Source organism: Mus caroli, chromosome X, assembly GCF_900094665.2.
Source record: "Mus caroli chromosome X, CAROLI_EIJ_v1.1, whole genome shotgun sequence".
NCBI lineage: Eukaryota > Metazoa > Chordata > Mammalia > Rodentia > Muridae > Mus > Mus caroli.
The window spans coordinates 13,335,215-13,351,262 of record NC_034589.1 but is presented as its reverse complement, the minus strand read 5'-3'; the positions used below and the strand labels follow the sequence as shown (position 1 = coordinate 13,351,262).

General features: G+C 39.2%; 1 protein-coding gene across 1 annotated transcript in view; it reads left to right on the top strand.

Moving 5' to 3' along the window:
• The window catches only part of Slc9a7 (solute carrier family 9 member A7), a 185,840-nt gene extending 170,580 nt beyond the window's left edge, over positions 1–15,260 (top strand). Inside the window, exons 15-17 of the mRNA XM_029473507.1 lie at positions 4,229–4,311; positions 12,148–12,253; positions 14,800–15,260. Of these exons, the coding sequence (XP_029329367.1) occupies positions 4,229–4,311; positions 12,148–12,253; positions 14,800–15,051 (441 nt within the window). The 3' untranslated portion in view covers positions 15,052–15,260. The remainder of the gene's footprint in view (positions 1–4,228; positions 4,312–12,147; positions 12,254–14,799) is intronic.
• Positions 15,261–16,048: the final 788 nt, after the last annotated feature.

Below are 16,048 nucleotides of genomic sequence, written 5' to 3'. Positions count from 1 at the left end.
ACAGTTGGATCTCATGGAGGCATTTCCTCAACTGAAGCTCCTTTCTCTGTGATAACTCCAGCTGTGTCAAGTTGACACAAAAATAGCCAGTACACTATGCATATCAGTGAAATTGATTTCTTGCATGAGAGACTATTAAAAGGCCCAAGTAGCTGGTTTTTCAGAGAAGAAGATTGCTAGCATAATATCTGTGGTCTCTCTCTCTCTTTTTCCTATTTCAGTTTACCATCCAAATTAAAGTAAAAATAGGTAGTCTCTCCCACTCCTGGATTTCTTGTTCAAAGAAGTTTCTTACTACCTTGGAGGCTGCTATTAGGGAATGGATTGTCTACAATACATAGGAAAGCAGTAGAGAAGTATATAGCAGTTAGTAAAGAGGGTCAAAAGGGAGGAGGCTGGGGAGAAGCAGGTGAAACTTTCACAGGGCAGATAAGTCCAGAGAGGCAGTGGTGTGCAAAGGGGCAGTGGTCACTGTGCCATTGACCCCATATGGATGTCTGCACAATGGGTTCCTCTAACGTTTTGATGCCTAAAGGTTGTTTAGGCATATGGCCAAAAGTAAGTGCCCAGATAGCACTCTTTCAACCTTGTACCCACTATGCTCATCAGCCTTGGGGAAAGTGAAAGGAGTAGACATAAAGGCTAGAGGGAAGGATTTCTGGGGAAGGCATGCTTGTAGGAGGTGTGGAGGGAAAGGCTCTAACTTCCTTTAAGGTTATTAGTCCTTGCCAGTCAGCTGCTGTGGAATGCAGGTGGTATATGCTTTTACACTGGACCTTGATAACTCAATGTTTTCTTATATTTAAGAGGGCTAATTTCTAACCTTGGCTTAGGGCCAGATAGATTATCATGCTATAAGACTTTTCAAGTGATAGGCACTGCAATGCCTCTTAACTGCCTAACCTGTGCCTATACTTTGAAGTGGCTCTTCTCATGTGGCCCCAGAATGAGTATAAACTTTAGGAGATTAGAAATGTAAGTCTCACCTTCTAACTTGCTTTGCCAGATAGTATTAGTAGATACCAGGGTTTAGAGGGTACTTCTAGAGGACTTCCAGGTTTTTGCATCACAGACTAAAGCATTGATCAGACACATAGTTACAGAAGAATCAGATGGTTTATTAAGAGATAATACACTTCCAAGGAAGGGACTATATCCCCACTCCTACTTCCCTTCTTGGAGGTTGGGGCTAGAACTAAATGTTGATTCTTAGTCACATAATTGGGTTTTTTGATGACCAGTTCTCAGATTCTAAAAATGACCTTGATAACATAAACTCAGGCATGGTTGAACCCTACTTAATATAAATAACAAAATAATAATCTTCTTTGCTTAGGAAATCACAAGAGTTTTAGGAGTTTTGTGTTATGGAGTGGGAAAAACCAAATATATATTTCTTAGTCATATAGCAGTATCACAACCACATAATGATCCTATAAGGTAAGTAATAATATTTTCTAGTTAATATGCTCACTGAAGCACAGAAAGGTGAGGTAACTTGTCTCGGCTCAAACAGCAAAAGAACAACACAATCAGGATCCAGCATCCTTTGAGGGGGGCATTGGTGTTCACATGTACACTTCTTGGAGTTCCTATAAAACATTTCCCAGAGAAGCCAAACTTGTAGAGACTTGAAAGATTATTAGGGATTGAACAGGAAGATTAACCAGTACCACTGGTATGGGTGTATTAGAGTAAAAGGAAGGAAGGAGTGTGCTAGGCTCTAGAAGTGGCCTGAGCTAAAGATGTGATATGCGCCATTCTGGAGGGAAAGTATGGAGGATGTGATGACAGAATGAAGTTCTATTTGTTTTATGGACAATGAGGGAATGGGCACCTCAGTCTACAAGTACAGGGGAAAGAAGCCCTACTTGTCTCTGCAGTGGCTACCCCGTCAGCTCTGTGTGGTTTCAAGTCCACAGGAGTGACTTCTGGGCACTAAAGTAGTTGAAACCTGTCCTGATTTCCTCAAAGGCAGTATATGTAGAGCAAAGTTCTTCCTGTCCCTAATCATGCCTCTGGCACCATCTCTTTGGAGCTAGAAATGACTAAACTTTAAAAAGTTAGCACTTCGGATTTTTTCCTAATTTACTCTTATGCCTTGTGGCTTAGTTTTCTTCCATTTTGAGTTTTTGTGTGGAAAAAAAAATAGATGAATTTTGACTTAGGTTTAGATAGAATTTCCAGCAGTTTCTGAAATGTACCATAGCATACTTTTATGTTTTGTGCTATATGTTCATGTGAAACAGCATCCCCTACATTAACAATTATAAAATTAGAACACTTATCAAATACTCAGCCATGATTTATATTAAAATAAGCACATCCATCTCTCTTACATGAAAATTCATTTCACATTTAATATTAGAAATGTTAAATTATGTGTATATCAAAGAACTATTTTAAGATAAGTCTCTTTATGATTTATTATGTGTAAGTATTTGATTTTATATATAACTAGGGCCATGTAAAATATTTCTAGATGGAAAGAAGACACAAATGGAAAAAGTTTAAGAAGCTCCTGCTTCATAGTGTCCTTGATGATGTGCATAATTTTCCTAAGTACAATTTTGTGCGAATGGAGAGATGGCTCAGCAGAAAAGAACACTTGCTGCTCTAAAGATCCTTCAGTTCTGGGTACCCATGCACCATCTGTAACTGGAGCTACAGAGGATCCATAGGTACACACGTACACACACACACACACACACACACACGTACACACACACACACACACGAAGAGGAGAGAGGGTAAATCTTTTTAAATAACTTCCAAAGAAATATTTAGTGTTTTCCCCCCTAGAGAATTATAATTTTCAATCAGTCATGTAGCATTTAAAAATCTTTCTAGCATTGCCATTAATTAGTAGTTACTTAGAGAAACAATTGGTATCAAAAATGGAGACTTTTTTTCTGTCCTTTTTCTCCTACCTGGATATAAAACTTTAAAATAAAATTGATTTGTGTTAGTTTCTCAACCACAGAAATGTGTATTAAGTCCAATTCCATATCCATCGGTATGTATTCCTCAAATACCATGGTAACTATTTTTAAAATGAGCTTTGATGGTGGAATTTAAATACTGCTTGCTCATATCATAGAGAAGGCTATCCTATATATTCATCTTCTTGAATATCCCTGACTACCTCTGTTACCACCACAGAATGACTCTCTCTGTGATTCAGCATTCATTGTAGTTTTGGTTGCAGTTTCAGTATATATTGCTGATTATGCCTCTTTTGCACACTTGACCTTCTCTGTGGTATTAAAAAGGATGGTGATAAAAAATAGGTGTGTTTCACTTGTACGTGGAGAGCCTGTCATCCAGCAATATAGAACCCCCTGACAGTGCCCTCAAGCTGATGAAGTCAATCTAACCTTTATATCAGTTGTACTGCTTATAGACTACTTGTATAGAAAAGACATCTTAAACCTCAAATGAATGCCTGATCTTACAGATATTGAAAATTAAGTGTTGAAAACATTTGAGAGGAACTTGCTATTTTATAAGAGATAAAAATTCCATAATTTGTAGCCTGGTTCTTATTTCCCTGGCCACTGCCTCCTAAAGCTAGTAGAGAGATGTGTAGTCCTGTTACCTGGGAACCTGGACTAGGACCACAAAGAGCACCTAGGTTAGTTTATTAGGAAGCTCAGCACTGTTGTTTTCTAAGCCAACATTGGGAAAACCTGGAAAGTTGATTTTACTTAAGCTTTCTTTACTATTGGCGATGCCAATTTTGTCCTACAAGGATTTAAACCACTGTAAGGTAATTAACTCCCTAAAGGTACTTGGAGGGAAATTAAAATAAAAATGCCAAAAGGCAGTTTATACTAATATTGTCTCCATCTACCTACAAATATGACTAGGCCTTTTTTTCTTTGGGAATTGATTTTTTTTTCCCTTTTGGGTTTGCTTCATTTCTGCTAGCATTTTGCCTCTCAATATATCTCTGCAGGTGTGGTTCTAGACATTGAACTCAAGGCCCTTTACATCCAATATAAATTCTCTACCACCAAGAGCTGCATCTTTGAAGCTGTGGTAGTGTATAGTGAGTTCTAGCTCTGTGAAAGTTGTAGTTGACTTAGTTATATGAACCCATGTTGAGAGCAATGGCCTAGCTTGTGCAAGGCTCTGGCAAAACACAAGAGTTAGGGATTTAAAACTAGCCTTTCCCTCTTCTCTCAGTGCACCTTTCCCTAATTAGTGTTCTCTGGTTTCTTCTAGGATGGCATGGATTCTGTTGGAGGAAGCCGGACAAAGCAGGAAAGTGCATGGATATTCAGGCTGTGGTACATCTTTGATCATAAGTATCCTTTTACATTTATCTGGGCTCAGGAGACATTGGTGACAACAGCCACTTGTTGAATGGTCAGTGGGTGACACTCCTGATGAATAAGGAAAGGTGTGCACAGGGAAAGCATACTCAGTCTTCTCTCGGGACAAATGCATTGATCTTTCAATCATAGGTAGTCAAGGTGAACATTACTCTAACCAAGAGGAATATGGACATTTCAGGAGAACAGTTAATCTATAGTCTGGCCGACTTATATGGCTCTCAAAAGCTTTGTATCTTTGTAGGTAAACTAGTTAAAATTATACAGTCATCTTCCCTTAACTCTGGAAGGGAACAGAGTCTTGGGACATCCTTGTGGTAAGGATTATTCTTATTGGTGAAATTTGGCCAATTATATCTAATGTTATCCTGGCATAATAGGGCCATATGCAGGGTACATATTATTCTTGTCAAGTCAAATAAAAGAAAATAGTTAAACCTGAATGATATTTTGAATTGATATAGTGACCAAATGGGTAGATGGCTTATTATGAATATTTTTAAGACATTGAAAATGTTAAAGCAATCTTCTCCCAAAGTATAAAAGATGAAGAGAAACATATCCAAATTATAAATGTTCTCAGTCAATATACACACTAAGAGTCAAGTGTACAAGCATAAGCTTGTAATCCCAGCACACAAAAGGTGGTGGCAGGAAGGCTAGAAGATAATGCCAAGCCTGGACTACATAATGAGTTCAAAGCCAGCCTGAGCTGTATAAGACCCTGTCTCAAAATAAACACACTCATTTAACATTAAATCAGTCACAAAACATGGAACCTGGCATAAAGCAGTATTATTCTTCCTCCTCAAGTGTAGCCACATCATTTTTTCAGTTTTTGACTTTTATAATGTTTAATGGTTTTATTTGTTTTTCAATTATATATAAGTACACAAGCATATATTATACATGTATATATAACTGAAAATATTGCATATATATATATATGGTTATACTGTGTATATCTATTTTCATATCTCTTTTTTTGTATGATTCATCCATGTTGTGTTTAGCTCTAGCTCATTTGCTTTTATTGCTGCATAGTGTTTCATTGTATATCTACCCCACAATTTATCATTCTATTATTGATGAACATTGAATTATTGCCTTTTTGAAGAAAACTTCTGTGAACATTCTTATTCTTTCATATCCCTGATATACTGTGTGTTTTCAGTGGGACTAGGAGGAAAGTTGCTAAGGCACAAGGCATGTGTAGGTTCAATATTACAAGACAGTTTTCCAAGGTGGTGATACTATTTCATGCATTTCTTGTGTCTGAAAGTTCCAGTTGTTCCACATATTTGCCAACAGTTGTTATTATCATTCTTTTGACTTTTATTGTATAATTTATTGTGGCCCTAATTTATATTTCTGTGACAGCTCACAGAATTGAGGACTCTCTTCACATGTTTACTGGCCGTTGTTTATTTTCTTTATGAAATGTTTCTTTACATTTCTTGTACATTTGTCTATTGTGCTATCTGAATTTTTCTTACTGATTGGTAAGAGTATATTATGTATCTGAATATTCACCTTTTTCTGGTTATATATGATAATATATCATCTCCCAATTTATACATTGTCTATTCACTTTCCAAATTAAATCTTTTGAGGAACAGAAACTCTTAATCTGGTTGATTAATCCTGTTCTGGTTAGTATCTTTTGTGTCCTGCTCCAGAAATAATTGCCTGTCTCAGTCGTAAAGCCAATTTCCTAAATTATCTTTAGAGTCTAGATTCTTTATCTCCCGTGTGTATGTTTTCTTTAGCTGAGTGACAAACATGAGCAAGGACCACATCTAGAGATAACTTCAGATGTTCTGTATGATGTCATCTTTCAGAAATGATTTAAAAATTTCAATTTAGGATGCTGTACAGCTAGATCTAAACAATAGCAATTCCAGGTCACCTTTCCCTAACCAGCAAGAAAGGAGATTTGAAGCCAGATTCAGTTCCTATGAGGGTTAGTTTGTTTTCTCTTTGCACTTTTATCTAGGGTTCCAACATAAAGCTTGGTATGTTCACATCTTTTTCTTCAGTAGGCCTTCAAACTCCAGTTTCTATTAGTCTCAGCCTGTCTCATCTGAGGATGCCAGATGCTCTGCTGAGCTTGAGGGAAACTGGGGCTTGACAAAGGTCAGGCTCATATATTTGATGTTCTCCTGCTGGTCTTCCGCCCTTTTCATTGCCTTGGTCATTTTCTGAAGCTATTAAGCAAAGGCCTTTGCCTTGTTTCATTTTCATTGTCTAGAATTTCTCATTGTACTTAATAGAAAGGCTAGTCCAAATTGCCATATTTGCTATTATCTGAAACAGAACTTCCAGAGATTTCTTTAAAACCATGTGAATTGGCCTAAATGGTAATCCACAAAGCATGTTGTTCCTTGGGCTTGGAGAGGATAGGCAATATTGAAGAGCATCTGAGGAAGAACAAATGGTAAAGTGATAATTGATTCTTTGAAAAGAAACAGAAGTAAGCTCTAAAGTTCCATCTGAGTTTAAATTTGGAGAATTTTGGGTTTCTACTTCTTAATTCAGGGAACAGAAACTAAAGCAGGCACAGTCTGCTTAGATGCTTAGATGAGGAAGTTATCCATGATTCATCCTACTTCCTCATCACCACAAATCCAGAACATTTAATTTTGCTATTATGAGAAGAAAATTTGGGCAGGCATGATATGGTAGTGCCCACCTGTAACCATGGCGTCTAAGCAGAAGGAACATGAATTCAGAATTAGTCTAGGCTCCATAGCAACTTTCTGGAGTATATAGTGAGTGGAGAGTGTCTTAGTTACTTTTTTATTGCTGTGCTAAGTTACCATGACCAAAGAAGAGTTTATTGGAAGTTTCAGAGCGTTAGTTAGAGCCCATGACCATTGTGGTGGGAGCATGGCAACAGGCAGGTGCTGAAGCAGTAGCTGAGAAAGAACTTACATCTGATCCACAAGCAAGATATATATATATATATATATATATATATATATATATATATATATGGAGAGAGAGAAGAGAAGAGAAGAGAAGAGAGAGAAGAGAGAGAGAAGAGAGAGAGAGAGCTAACTGCAAATAGCTTGGGCTTTTGAAATCATGAAGTCCACCACCAGTGACATAACTCCTTCAACAAGGCCACATCTCCTAATCCTTCCCAAACATTTCTGCAACCTGGGATCATAACATTCAGATATTTGATCCTATGGAGCCATTCTCATTCAAAAAGTTACAGAGACCAATCCAGGCAACATGAGACAACATCTCAAAAAAATGAGAGTTGAGTTGAACATGAATTACGAATTACTTCCACAGGTCTCCAGAGCCTCCTTTCCCACAGGCCTTAATATGGGGCAGACAAACTTTCAGTTTAAAATGAAAGGCTCAGTGTCTGCATACTCTTCCTTCTATTCCAAGGCCTCACAGAAATGACAAAAGAGTTATTTTTGGTTATTTGGAAAGGAAAAGAAAGGTAGAAGGAATTACTGCAGGCAAAATACAGTCAAAGATAAAAGTGAGTCTTAGCCAGTTTGCTTAGATAATTACTCAAGACTGTTGGGAACACCTATCACAGTTTCTTCTTGTTAAGAGGTTAAGTAGTAACGATGAGTTTTTCCTCAGTCCTTAAACATCTGGAGAAAGCAGAAACCCTTGATAGGGAGGGGTGTTAGTAGAGAAACAGACACCAAAGATTTTTGTGCCCAGGGTAACCATCCCTGTTCTTGTTTAAAATCGTAATAGAGTCTTCATTGTGCCTGATGAGCTAAGAGACTGAAAAAATACACGAGGGAGTAGGAATGCTGAAGTAATTAAACAATTGCTGATGTTTACTCTTAAAAGCTTCTAACTAGGGATGATGATGATGATGATGATGTAAACACCCAATTTCAGCACTTAGGGTGGCTGAGGCAGAAGAATTGCCATGAGTTACAGGCCAGCATAGGCTAAATAATGAGTAACAGGCCAGCTTGTTATCTTCTGGGTGTGGGAACTTGTCTTAGTAGGAAAAAAAAAGAAACACCCAAAACATAGAAATTTTAGAAATAAATGAAAGGTTTTTCTTCCAGTCATGAAATGAGGGCAAATTATTAGAAAATAGTTGAAGAAGGAAAGAAAAAATCTTGGAAATTAAAAATAAATTGTTTGCTGCATGCCTATGGCAAGAGAATCAGGAGTCGAAGGCCAGCCTGGACTAAGTAAGTCCTTGTCTCAAGTTTTTCAGAAAATAATGCCCCCACCAACTCAAGTGTAATGAATAGTTGTGTATAGTGAAGAATAGGTGGGGCAGTCTCTGGATGGTCCTTTCTTCTGTCTCAGCTCCAAATTTTGTTTCTGTAAATCCTTCCAGGGTATTTTGTTCCCCATTCTAAGGAGGGACGAACTATCCACACTTTCGTATTCCTTTTTCTTGAGTTTCATGTGTTTTGAAAATTGTATCTTGGATATTCTGTTTCAGGGCTAATATCCACTTATCAGTGAGAGCATATCATGTGAGTTCTTTTGTGATTGGGTTACCTCACTCAGGATGATATCCTCCAGATCCATCCATTTGTCTAAGAATTTCATGAATTCATCATTTTTAATTGCTGAGTATTACTCCATTGTGTAAATGTACCACATTTTCTGTATCCATTCCTCTGTTAAGGGACATCTGGGTTCTTTCAAGCTTCTGGCTATTATGAATAGGGCTGCTATGAACATAGTGGAGCATGTGTCCTTTTTACATGTTGGAGCATCTTCTGGGTATATGCCTAGGAGAGGTATTGCTGTATCTGCTGGTAGTACTGTGTCCAGTTTTCTGAGGAACTGCCAGAATGATTTCCAGAGTGGTTGTACCAGCTTGCAATCCCACCAACAATGGAGGAGTGTTCCTCTTTCTCCACATCCTCGCCAGCATCTGCTGCCATCTGAATTTTTGATCCTATTTGCATTTCCCTGATGATTAAGGATGTTGAACATTTTTTCAGGTGCTTCTCAGCCATTTGGTATTCCTCAGTTGAGAATTCTTTCTTTAGCTCTGAGCCCCATTTTTTAATGGGGTTATTTTAATTTCTAGAGTTCAGCTTCTAGAGCTCTTTGTATATATTGGATATTAGTCCCCTATCAGATTTAGAATTGGTAAAAATTCTTTCCCAATCTGGTGGTTGCCTTTCTGTCTTGTTGACAGTATCTTTTGCCCCACAGAAGCTTTGTAATTTTATGATGTCCCATTTGTCCATTCTTGATCATACAGCACAGGCCATTGTTCTGTTTAGGAATTTTTCCCCTGTGCCCTTATTTTTGAGGGTTTTCCCCACTTTCTCCTCTATAATTTTCAGTGTCTCTGGTTTTATGTGGAGTTCTTTGATCCACTTAGAGTTGAGCTTTGTACAAGGAGATAAGAATGGGTCAATTCTCATTCTTCTATATGATAAACGCCAGTTGTGCCAGCACCATTTGTTGAAAATGCTGTCTTTTTCCACTGGATGGTTTCAGACCCCTTGTCAAATATCAAGTGACCATAGGTGTGTGGATTCATTTCTGGGTCTTCAATTCTATTCCATTGGTCTACCTGTGTGTCACTGTACCAGTACCATGCAGTTTTTTTTTTTTTAATCACAATTACTCTGTAGTACATCTTGAGGTCAAGCATGGTGATTCCCCCAGAGGTTCTTTTATTGTTGAGAATAGTTTTTGCTCTCCTAGGTTTTTTGTTATTCCAGATGAATTTGCAAATTTCCCTTTGTAACTCAGTGAAGAATTGAGTTGGAATTCTGATAGGGATTGCAATGAATCTGTAGATTGCTTTCGGCAGGAAAACCATTTTCACTATATTAATCCTGCCAATCCATGAGTATGGGAGATCTTTCCATCTTCTGAGATCTTCTTCAATTTCTTTCTCCAGAGACTTGAAGTTCTTGTTATACAGATTTTTCACTTCCTTAATTAAGAGTCACTTCCAAGGTATTTTATATTATTTGAGACTATTGAGAAGGGTGTTTTTTTCCTAATTTCTTTCTCATCCTGTTTATACAGGATGTGTAGAGAAAGGCCACTAATTTGTTTGAGTTAATTTTATATCCAGCAACTGCGCTGAAGCTGTTTATCAGGTTTAGGAGTTCTCTGGTGGAATTTTTAGGGCCACTTAATATATACTATCATATCATCTGCAAACAGTGATATTTTGACTTCTTCCTTTACAATTTGTATCCCCTTTATCTTCTTTTGTTGTCGAATTGCTCTGGCTAGGACTTCAAATACTATATTGAATAGGTATGGAGAAAGTGGGCAGCCTTGTCTAGTCCCTGATTTTAGTGGGATTGCTTCCAGCTTCTCTCCATTTAGTTTCATGTTGGCTACTGGTTTGATGTAGATTGCTTTTATTATGTTTAGATATGGGCCTGGAATTCCTGATCTTTCCAAAACTTTTATCTTGAAGGGGTGTTGGATTTTGTCAAATGCTTTCTAAGCATCTAATGTGATCATGAGACTTTTGTCTTTGAGTTAGTTTATATAATGGATTACGTTGATGGATTTCCGTATATTAAGCCATCCCTGCATCCCTGGGATGAAGCCTACTTGGTCATGATGGATGATCATTTTGATGTGTTCTTGGATTTGGTTTGTGAGGATTTTATTGAGTATTTTTCCATAGATATTCATAAGGGAAATTGGTCTGAAGTTCTCTTTCTTTGTTGGGTCTTTCTGTGATTTAGGTATCAGAGTAATTGTGGCTTCATAGAATGAATTGGGTAGAGTACCTTCTGCTTCTATTTTGTGGAATAGTTTGTGAAGAACTGGAATTAGATCTTTTTTGAAGGTCTGATAGAACTCTGCACTAAACCCATCTGGCCCTGGGCTTTTGTTTTGGTTGGGAGACTATTAATGACTGCTTCTATTCTTTAGGGGAGATGGGACTGTTAAGATCGTTAATCTGATCCTGATTTAACTTTGGTAAGTGTTATCTGTCTAGCAAGTTGTCCATTTCATCCAGGCTTTCCACTTTTGTTGAGTTGGGAATCTTTACTCACTTTTAGACCTATTATCCTTAGGTTTGATCTTCTCATTGTGTCCTGTGTTCCTGGGTGTTTTGGGTTAGGAGCTTTTTGCATTTTGTATTTTCTTTGACTGTTGTGTCAATGTTTTCTATGGTATCTTCTGCACCTGAGATTCTCTCTTTTATTTCTTGTATTCTGTTGCTGATGCTTGCATCTATGACTCCTGATCTCTTTCCTAGGTTTTCTATCTCCAGGGTTGTCTTCCTTTGTGATTTCTTTATTATTTCTATTTCCATTTTTAGATGTTGGATGGTTTTGTTTAGTTCCTTTACCTGTCTGGTTGTGTTGTCCTGTAATTCTTTAAGGGATTTTTGTGTTTCCTCTTTAAGGGCTTCTACCTGTTTACTTGTGTTCTCTTGTATTTCTTTAAGGGAGTTATTTATGTCCTTCTTAAAGTCCTGTATCATCATCATGATATGTGATTTTAAATCAGTGTCTTGCTTTTCTTGTTTGTTGGGATATACAGGGCTTGCTGTGGTGGGAGAACTGGGTTGTGGTGATGCCAAGTAGCCTTGGTTTCTGTTGCTTATGTTCTTGCACTTGCCTCTTGCCATCTGGTTATCTGTGGTGTTAGGTGGTCTTGCTGTCTTGACTGTGACTTGTCCCTCTTGTAAGCCTGTGTGTCAGTACTCCTGGGAGGCCAGCTCTCTCTAGGTGGAATTTGGGTATGTAGAGCTGTGGCACAAGATCAGCTCCAGGCCCCTACTCTTTGGGTTTTAAAAATGCATTTTTGTTTTTGTATTACTTTTATTGCAGCCATTTTTCCTTAATTTCCCTTATTAAGTTATTTGAAGCCCATTCTCACCCACAGTGGTCCCCCGCTAACCACCACTCTCCCTGCCTGGTGTGGCTTGCTAGCTCGATGTCTGACCAGTCCTCAGGTGTATGATGTAAGTAAAACCTGTAGGTGCTACATAAAGGGTAGCCTCTTCCTTAGGAAGAAACACCACCAGATCCATCAACTTTGTTCACCAAATACAGTCAGAAATGGTGTGTGTATGTGTGTGTGTTTGTGTGTGTATGTGTGTGTTTGTGTGTGTGTGTGTGTGTGTGTTCAGTTGTCTGGCATAGTAACAGGAAAACCTTTTGACAGGGTTATAAGTATGGGCAGGTGTGGTTGGGAATCCAAATGACCAGATTATAATTTAAGCCATCACAGACTATTGAAGAACAATACACCACTAAACCTATTTTCTTATCTGTGAGGCCTACTAGTGCCAGCTGCCATGAACATTAAATAAGATTCATCGTGATATACCATAAACCACAAGGCAGTACACCAAATTAAAGATTCCTTTGCAAGTAGTTTATGTATGTTGGCTTGGTTATGTCCTGTCTTACTATGATCCAGTGCTAGAAATGGAGTCATCACAGTTAAGAAAAAGAATGCTCCTGCTATGGATGTCTTAGACTTAGGACTGAACTTGAGCTCCCAATGTGGGTGGTAGGGCAGATAGGTAGAGGAGCAAGCAGTTGTCTACAATAAAGTAGTAGAAAGGAAGACAGAGCTTCCTCCTCCTCCTCTATCTCTCTCCCACTATCCCAAGATGATTAAGTCCTTACCCTGAGGGAAAATAGCTTCTTAGATTTATGTTCAGCCTCATAGCAGCCAAAGGCTTGTTTCATTCTCTGCACATTGCAAATGAGCAAATGCTGCAGCCCTATAGCGAAGAGAGTACAATCTCAGGGAGAACGCAGGCTGTCCGTGGCCCCGTAATTAGTAGTTGACAGAACAGACTTTAAGATATGTCTCCAAATAGTCAATGATTTGCAGTTGATTTAACCAATGATGAGAAATTAGAGGGCCACCCCAGGTTCTGAGAGAAAAACCCTCAAGAAGTTCAAATAGATCAGTGGGGTCAGAAAAGGTGGCACACATTCATAGAAAGGGGTATGTATGCCAAAGGTAGCATAGTTGGGGTTTTATATAAGGGTTAACTGTACCCAAAAAACCCAGGATTAAAGCAGTCATTTCTGTTTTTTAATAAATATTTTTTAAATATTTATTTATTTTATTGATATGAGTACAATGTTGCTGTCTTCAGACACACCAGAAGAGAGCTTCGGATCAAGTTACAGATGGTTGTGAGCCACCATGTGGTTGCTGGGAGTTGAACTCAGGACCTTTGGAAGAGCAATCAGTACCCTTAATTGCTGAACCCTCTCTCCAGCCCCCAGCAGTTTCTTAGATGTCACACTCTTCCTTTGAGAACAAAGGTTACATCTACCAAGTCACGGAACATCTGAAACCCAGTGCTGCTGTGCAGTGTATGCTCCTCCTCAGCCCCGCACCCCCCTCCCCCCTTAGAGGAAGGCAACCATTGAAAATGTGATAGAGAGGCTGTCAGTAAGTGCCTGCCATTCAAGCATGAGGAACTGAGTTTGGATCCCCAACACTCACATAAAAAGCTGGGCACGGCAATGCATATCTGTAACCCCACCCCTAGAACTCACTGGTATGATAAGCTAATTAAAAAGTTGACTCCAGGTTCAGTCAGAGACACTGTTTCAAAAGGTAAGGTAGAGAGCAATTGAAGATCGACCACTTTCCTCCATGTGCAGGTGCATGCATATACACACATACCTACAAATACATGCAGCACAAATGCATAGGCACTGGTGTCATAATTTTGTACCTGTAAAGAAGCTGGGCTGTCTCTTTGGGAGAGTTGGTTTGCCAGGGAAGAATGTAATTATGCCTCAGTCTTTTCCTCATGTTTTCACCTGCTGTGTCTTAAAGATATCTGAGCCTTCCAGTACCCCCATCTCCTTCTGCCCTGTACAAGCAAAACTTCTCTTGTGACCCCCTGGAATTGACTACTTCACGTTACAAGAAAACAGGACTTTGGGAATGTATTTCAATGGAAGAATGACTACCTGGTGGTTATGAAACCCTGGGGGGAAAATCCAAAATGCTATGATAGGGACATTTACACAAAATGTTCGAGCCATTTAAACAACAAAAACAAAAACATAAAAAAATCTCCTGTAATTTGAAGCTTAATACTTGTTCCCTTGCTTAGAGATTAGGGATATGCAGACTAGAATGATGACAGTATAAGCTCAGTGACCATACCAAGGGCATAGGCAGACAGGTTTCATAAAATCCTTTTTCAAGAAGTTTTTTATGCATGTATGTATTTGTGTACCTGAGTATGTGTGTGTATGTATATGACCAAATGTGTGCAGGTATCCACAGGGGCCAGAAGAGGGTTTTGGATCCCCTAGAACTAGAATCACAGGCAGCTGTGGATTGCCTAATTTGGGTGCTAGGAATTGAACCTGGGTTCTCTATAAAAGCAGCAAGAGTTCTTATCTTTTATACCATCTCTGCAGCCTCCCAAGTCCTTGGGTTTTTGATGTAAGAATTTGGGGTTAGGTTGGCCACAGCTATGGAAAATCTCAGGTTCCCCTTTTTGTTGGCTGTACCTTTCAGAATCAAGAGCCACTGAGAGAAGATGACTCTGATTTCATCCTGACGGAAGGTGACCTCACCTTGACCTATGGGGATAGCACCGTGACAGCAAATGGCTCCTCAAGCTCCTACACAGCCTCCACAAGTCTCGAGTGTGGTCGGAGAACAAAAAGCAGCTCTGAGGAAGTACTTGAGCGAGACCTGGGAATGGGAGACCAGAAGGTTTCCAGCCGGGGAACCCCCCTCGTGTTTCCACTGCAGGAAAATGCATGACTTACCTGTAAATCCTGAGGGATCAGGGAGGCTCTTATAAGGGTGAGGATGGCCAAATGCCCCAGTGTGTTTGATGTGTTGTATTGATCATGTTAAGACTATTGCTTCTGTTTCAGTGGGGCCTGAAACTATCTTACCACTCAAAACTTAACTCAAGACTCAGATGGTAAAGCTGAAGTGTCTCTAAATTAAACACAAATGCAGACCTATTCCCACTTTTTCACATAGTAGTACACTGTTTCAGAGTTAAACAAAACAACAGCATGCTTTACTGGTCTCTCTCTTCATCCTCCTGTAGTATCTGAGCATGGTGGGGCAGATAAGGGGCTTCATTGCTATGCTATAGTGCCAGTCTAGCTGGCTCAAGAAACATCAAATTGGGAGGACAAGTTAGACAAATGACAGTGAAGAAAAGAAACTGAGATCAGAATTCCAGTGGTGCCAGATGCTGGTGTTGCACCAGATGCTGGAGCCTCTGGCTCTGAAGACTTACATAGCTACATCTTCCTGTCACAGTCTCGCCTGTTCTAGTTGTGTTGCTCCTAGACTGAGGATTAGGAAGCATGCCCACAGGCTGGGACCTTAGGTCAGTGGGAGAGTACTAGAGCCTACAGCTCACCAGATCCTGGGACTGCAAAAATTGTGTGTGTGCACAGGGGTTTTCCAAGAGCATTTCAATATGGGAGGTGGGGGAAGTTTAGTTCCTTCTCTGAGAATCTCTATAAAAGAGTTACTGAAATGTTAAAAACCAAAGGCAAATCATGTTCTGTTCTGTTTTAGTTAAACTGAGGGCAGAAGGTACTGGGAAATTGCTGATGATACCATAGCAGTACTCACTTGACTTTTGAGGCTGCCATGTGAGCCCACTGCCTAGAAGGTAACATACGGACTAAGGCGTGTCCAGCACAGGGTTTAAGATAGCATGGATATTGCTGTTATCTGGGGGAAGAGAAGGCAGCAAGAAACAGAAGTGGCCATAGACTATAGTTTGAGGAAA